Raw genomic sequence first — 7,174 nt, 5'->3', positions numbered from 1 at the left:
AATTGTGATGATGGTGGTGGTTGTATCAGTGGCTGTGATGGTGGTGGTGGCTGTATCGGTGGCTGTAATGGTGGTGGTGGCTGTATCGATGGCTGTGATGGTGGTGGTGATTGTGTCTGCATACGCAAAACATCAGCCATAGTGCGAGAGGGATTATTAAGCTTCCTCTTCCGTGCCATAACAAGCTGTAACAAATATAATTGAAAATATAGAGAATAGTTTGGAGTTAATAATGTAAATACAAAACAAACATAATAAATAAATTGGAAGCACATAAAATTGTTAAATAAAGTAACATGCCCAAATATGCAAGTCATTAAAGCATGAAAATTTACTGTGCCATTACAGAATCCAAAAATTATTACAAAATATCTTAATTCTCTCTTATTTCAACATCAACAGTTTCTCCTTCTACGACTTCCCTCACCCAGCCAACTTCTTCATCACGGACCATTATATTTTCTTATAATTGTTGACTCATATATGGCTCAGTTTCTGGATCAGTAGAATACATATCAAATAAACCCCTTTGAGACATCTTCACAACCACTTGCCAATCTGATTCTATAGGGTCTGCAACATACCAAACTTGCTCTGCTTGGGATACCAAGATGAAAGGTTCGTTGGCGATTTGATCATCTCAATACAACAAATGGTTGAAGTTAATCAACGTGAACTTGAAATTATCTTCTTTCTTACCCCGAACATTGTCTATCCAGTCACACTTGAACAATACATACTTCATTGCATTGGTGTACCGGATTTCAATGATATCTGTCACTTATCCATAATAGTACACAGCCCCCACACGAGGATTTTTGTCCTTCCGGCTTGCATAACTAATAGTATCTGCTTTCAAAGCTACACCAGAATTTTGACTGGCTCGACGGTCATCCATAGACTTGACCCGAAAACGGAACCCATTAGTTATGTAACCGGTGAACCTTCTTGCTCCGGTATGAGGACCATTTGCCAATGTATGAATCTCATCGGAAAATATGGCATTATCAGTCCTTTGCAAAGTGTGAACCTATTTAAAACATGAAAGCAAATTCAAAATGCAAATCGACCTAAGTTGTAACCTACAGCTAGATTTGTCCATACATACATGTTCTTTAAACCATGTGTGAAAAGTTTTGAAATGTTCATTTTGGAGTTGATGATCATCAGCACGAGGCATTTTCATCTTAAGTTCTTCAAGGTGTTTCCTATATACGTTGAAAAATTATCAATTACAAATTAATATTTGAAATGTAATAAAAAACAAAAAAAAACTTGTCAAATATTGAATAAGAGGGGTACCTACTTTAGGAATGGTTCAACTGCTTTCGTATTGAACAAGATATATCGATGACATTGTACATAAGAAGTATGACCAAGGTTGAAAGTTGTGGTTTCACCAACAGCACGACCCATATTAGCTGCACCATTGTAGTTCCTTACAGGCTGATTCAATTTAGTTTCCACATCATTCAGATATTGAGAGAAAAAATTCATGCATTCTTCCATGAGATAACCTTTAGCCATTGAACCTTTTGGATGAGCCCGATTACGTACATATTGCTTTAAAGTAAGAAGATATCTCTCGATCGGATACATCCATCGAAATTGAACCGCTCCATCCACCAATGCTTCATGACCTAGGTGTATAGGCAGATGCTCCATTATATCAAAAAAAGCTGGTGGAAATATTTTCTCCAAATGACAAAGTGTTAGTGCTATACGACCTTGGATATTTGCTACATCTGTTTGACGACTTACTTTGGAACACAATTGTCTGAAGAAATTACTTAATTCAATCAAGGCTTGAACAACATTCTTAGGCAACAATCCTCGTACACCCAAAGGAATAAGTTGTTGCATCAGAATATGACTATCGTGGCTCTTTAGACCCGAAATGCTTTTATCCTGTAATCGTACACGACGAGAGATATTTGATGAATACCCGTCAGGAACTCTAACGTCCTTAAGCATTTTCAAGAACAAATATTTCTCATCCTTGGTCATTGTGAATTGTGCTGGTGGCAAATAAGCTTTATTCATCCCTCTTGACTGCAAGTGTAGCGGTTTTCTAATATTCATTTCTTGCAAATCGCGCCGAGCATTGACATTATCCTTGGATTTCCCTACAACCCCCAGTATTGTCCACAATACATTGTCACACACATTCTTCTCTATATGCATCACATCAAGGTTATGTCTTATTAGATTGTGCTCCCAATATGGCAATTCAAAAAATATACTCTCTTTTTTCCAACTATGAGTGCGAGGTCCAGCTTTCTCCCTTTCCACTTGTCTCCTATGCCTCTCTTTAAGGTCATCCAGCCTGTATTGGGTTAAGATACCCTCAGATTCTACTTGTAGCAAAATCTCCGATCCAGATAACAATCTCGGTTTGAGACTCAATTCCCGAGTACCATCAAATGATACTTTATCCTTTCGAAATTTATGACCATTAGATAGGAATCTGCGATGACCTAAATATGAATGTTTCTTACCATGTTTCAACCAACACGATCTAGTTTCCTTATTGCAACATGGACATGCATATTCTCCTTTCGTGCTCCATCCTGACAAGTTTGCATATGCTGGAAAATCACTAATTGTCCATAACAAAGCTGCATGCATTTGAAACATTTGATTTGTTGCAGCATCGAATGTAGAGACACCATCAATCCATAGTTCCTTTAACTCCTCAATCAACGGTTGCATATACACATCAATTTTGTCACCAGGTCCTTTTGGGCCATCGATAAGTGTAGACAAAATCAAAAATGGTTGTTTCATGCACATCCATGGCGGTAAGTTGTATGGAATGAGAACAACAGGCCAGGTGCTGTGAACTATGTTCATCAATCTGAATGGGTTAAAACCATCAGATGCTAACCCAAGCCTTACACTTCGACAATCATCAGCAAAGTCAGTATTTCGACGGTCAAAATCTTTCCATGCAAGGGAGTCAGCAGGATGTCTTAAGACACCATCATCTTGCCGTTCCTCTGCATGCCATTTCATGAGCGTGGCCGTTTTCGATGACATATACAACCTCTGCAATCTTTGTTTCAAAGGGAAATACCTCATTTGTTTAGAGGGTATCTGTTTACCGCCTCCACGAGGAACATTTGAACTATCAACTCCATTTTGTTTCCACCTAGAACTTTTGCATATGACACATTCATCAAGATTGATGTATTCATTTCGGAACAACATACAACTATTGGGGCATACATCCCACGTTTCATATGTGAAGCCCAAATCTGTAGTGATCTTTTGAGCTTTATAGTAAGAATCAGGAAGTTTCTCACCCTCAGGGAAAGCTTCATTCAACAACTCAAGTAACATGGTAACAGAAGTGTCACTCCACTGATTTAGCACCTTCATATGTAAAAGTCGAACAATGAACGACAAAGATGTGAACTTCTGACAACCCGGATACAATTCACTCTGAGCATCCTTTAAAAGTTTGAAGTAATTTTCAGTCTCTACATCTGGACCTAACTGCGGATCAGTTGCAAGTGGTTCTGCTACATTGGGATTAGTTGGTGCCTGTGGTTCATCACCTACAACACTTGTACTAGGAACTGAAATACCAGTAACATCGTGTATCACTCCCACCATATCATCCCTAATGTTTTCATTCACTAAGGCTTCATTATCTCGGTTACCATGCACAGAAGTATACGACTCTCCATGATTAATCCAATGTTTGTATTTGTTTAGAAAGCCATTTGAAATCAAGTGCTCTCGCACACTATCTTGGACAAGATGATAGTGATTCTCGCATTTCCTACATGGACAACAAATCATCAAACTTGTAGCCCTATTGGTGTATGCAAACACTAGAAATCGATCGATCCCATTCATGTATTCTCTCGACATCCTATTTGGCAAATCAATCCAACTCTTGTCCATTTTGTTTACTTCTCCTAAATATATATTCTGTATACATGAACATGCATATTAATTAACCATAACAACAATTCTAATATTTTATACATCATAAATGCACACATTCCAATAGGTGAGCAAATATATCATGGACAAAAATGCAAACATTCCAATAGGTGAGCAAATATATCATGGACAAAAATGGAAGTTAAAGATGGAAATTTTCATTATGATTAGATTGTATCATTACCAATAAAAACCAGACCACGTAACAATTCAATGCATCAGTCACCAAAAAATAATCTTAAAAGTCACAAACCTATATGTAAGAAGGTGATTCACATTAACAACATTTCTTATCTCAAGGTGATTAGGTTACTATTGTACAAATATTAAAAAATTCTATTTGAAATTTTTTTTGGGGAGACACACATGTCAATCACTTAAACACATAAGAAACACATATTAAGTTTGGACAAAATAACTTGGGATTCAATGATAAAAAGAAAACCTATGTATATTAATATATTTATAACTATTATTCTATTGGGATGCTTGTATTTAACAAACAATGTGAATGTTGTTTTAATAACTTTCCAAGACACCCTTAGCCTAATTCCTTGGCTTGACCACAATCTCAAGTTAATGTTGTGTTTTATAATGTATAATGAACTCTGTATATCACTTAACTAAATGATATGAAATTATTGGTGGCATTCATGGACCAAAACAACCCAAACCACACAAAGAAAGTGCTGCTGGAGTTTTTCTCCTTGCTAATAAATATAACATATTGTCTGTAATTTGGTTTTTAGCATTTAATCAAAACTGATCAGTCAAGATTTATTTATATTACTTTAGCTACAGTTTTAGGACCTAAATTGAATAGTGCAGCACTTGAAACAGAATTTTTCAGCATATATATTATAGTTTTCAGCACTCAGAGTCACTTCCAGCACTTAAACACAACATTCCAGATGCCGTGAGGATTTCATCAGCATACAAAAAAGTCAATATTTCAGGGGTGCTTCTAGTTACACCCAATTAATATCTCATTACATCCATATGTACAACACTTACTTCATAAAGTACAACTTTAACAATGCATAAAATGAGTGTAATGAGAGATTTTTATTGTGTAAATAGAAGCTCCCGTATTTCAGCTTTGACCAGTGTATAAGCTATAATTTCAGCAACTAGTCAATTTATTGTAGCTTTTGAATAAATTTAACACTATACTATTTCAGCTTGTAAACTTTGTTCCTGCAAATATAATCAAGGTATTAACATACAAAGACTATTTCAGCATTTAACAATAATTTTGTACAGAAAATTTCTGGGCTTTTAGTTTTAAATTCACAATTTCAGCATCTACTTTCAGTTCAACAATTTAGGCACTTGACCCAACTTTCAAATAAACACTAATCACTATTTAGAGAAGTTGTTATAGGTTCTGAATGACTGTTCGACAACTAAAAATCATGGTTTTTAATCCATAGAGAAATTACAGGTTTTTTTTTTTTTTAGCAACTTGATCATAAAAGAACAAAATACCAAAACTTTAACTTACAACAACCTCGTACTTATAAAGAAAACATGCACAAACCATATTATTCATCTTACCCAAACATCCACTCATGCTACTGTATAACAAAAGCAATCAAACAATATAAAATAGAACCAAATATTAACCTTAGCTTTAAAATTTAAAAATATAATATGAACTATTATCAAGAACTCCTCTTAACTCAAACCAATTTCAAAGTTGAATTCCAAGCAACAACAGTTCCTTTACTCATGGCTTGGTAACATTCAGATTTCTTGGAAGTATTTAGATTTTACTCCAAAATCCAGTGGGTTGCTCAAGAATTAACCCTTATAGTCTTAACCAAAGCTTAAAGCATGTGCCAGAACAAGGCTAAAACCTAAGGAATTTAAAACAAAATAGGGGTTTTTGTGCACTGCCTTCACCTCTCCTGTTTGTTTTGGCCAGCTGTATCCATTTCAACACCAAAAGACAAGTTTCACACATTTTGTACCCATTTAACAGTTAACACATTAACTTGTTGAATGAAAAATGCCTATCACTACATTTTTCTGAAGTTGTGAGAAGAATTAGGAAATTCACAATTCTAGTTTTCACCAGGGCTGGCCCATTTGTAAAGCGGTTGAGATAGTTGCCAAAGGCCTTGATTTTAAAAAGGCACCAAAATTTTCAAGTTACTTGCTAAATGCTCCCCAAAAAAAAATTCTAATAGAAAATATTTGTCAAAAAGAACAAACAAAAAAACCTTACTCAAAGGTCAAGGGAAAAAAAAAAAAAAATTGAGCTTGCCCAAAGGCCCCTAATAGTAAAGTCTGGTAAACATCATTCTTTCCAAAGGCCCTCAATATTAAATCATAAAAAAACTATTCTTGACCAAAGACACTCAATACTAAAGCTTAAAGAAACTTTCCTTAAAAACTCTCATCGTCCGAAGACCCCAAATAGTAAAGTCCGTTAATAATTCTCATTGTCCAAAGGCTTTCTATAGTAAAGCTTAAAAAAACTTCCTAGACCAATAATAAATGCTTAAAAAACTCTCATTGTCCAAAAATCCTAATAAAAACAAAACCTCCTTCTCCAAAAAGACTCCTAATAATAAAGGTTGGGAATAATCCTCAATTCTAATTACAAGAATAGAAGAACAAAATAAATTTTACATTAAATATGTTTTAAAATAATAATAATAAACATATTATTGGGATATAGAAAATGGTCTCACATAAAAATTTCATGTTAGGCCTTGTCAAAGATTGGGATGCTCCTGATTATTTTCACTGTTGCGCTACAGCAACCACTTCAGCACCACCATTACCCTTATGGTAGCCACCCCTGTTACTTAAAACCTTGAGTTGAATAGACAAACAGTGGAACAAAAGCACCATGGAATGATGTCTGTTGTACAAAACAGGAAGGTGGGTTGGGAATTAAAAAAATGTGGAGAATTGGAACAAAGCTACGATGGCAAATGACATCTGCAACTTATTTCAACTGGCTATTCATTTGAAAGGAGAAAATTTTGGGTTTGCCAAAGGTGCCCAAAATTGTACGTGAACTCTTGAATCTTGGAAAAGCTTCTAATTCTAAGAGAGAAAACTAGGTCTCTGATTATTAAATGTGTCAACTGGCAATGGTAGGACTAGATTATGCTTTGATCTTTGGTTTCATAGAGGTCCAGGTCCAATATATCAAATAGAGGTCCAGGTCCAATATATGGAGACAGACTAATATACAAGACAGGCC

At 35.3% G+C, this 7,174-nt stretch overlaps 1 protein-coding gene across 1 annotated transcript; it reads right to left on the bottom strand.

Annotated features, from left to right (window-relative positions):
- Positions 1-781: 781 nt before the first annotated feature.
- Positions 782-3,879, bottom strand: LOC145824098 (uncharacterized). The gene is made up of 5 exons (XM_082923688.1): positions 2,899-3,879; positions 2,259-2,436; positions 1,307-2,174; positions 1,109-1,208; positions 782-1,030 (listed from the first exon to the last, which is right to left on the bottom strand). Exons 1-5 carry the CDS (start codon positions 3,877-3,879, stop codon positions 782-784), a joined length of 2,376 nt encoding a protein of 791 aa, XP_082779814.1.
- Between the last annotated feature and the right edge of the window lie 3,295 nt (positions 3,880-7,174).

Source organism: Camellia sinensis, chromosome 4 (genome assembly GCF_055761805.1).
Source record: "Camellia sinensis isolate YWXY chromosome 4, ASM5576180v1, whole genome shotgun sequence".
Lineage (NCBI taxonomy): Eukaryota > Viridiplantae > Streptophyta > Magnoliopsida > Ericales > Theaceae > Camellia > Camellia sinensis.
This window is presented reverse-complemented; position numbering and strand designations above follow the sequence as displayed.

Excerpts from the sequence above, each read along its gene's own strand:
- LOC145824098 (XM_082923688.1), bottom strand. The coding sequence starts at position 3,879 with ATGTCGAGAGAATACATGAATGGGATCGATCGATTTCTAGTGTTTGCA. Across the intron at positions 2,175-2,258 it reads AGCTGGACCTCGCACTCATA|AGAAGAATGTGTGTGACAAT; the intron begins GTTGGAAAAAAG and ends TGATGCATATAG. Across the intron at positions 1,031-1,108 it reads ACACATGGTTTAAAGAACAT|GTTCACACTTTGCAAAGGAC; the intron begins GTATGTATGGAC and ends TGTTTTAAATAG.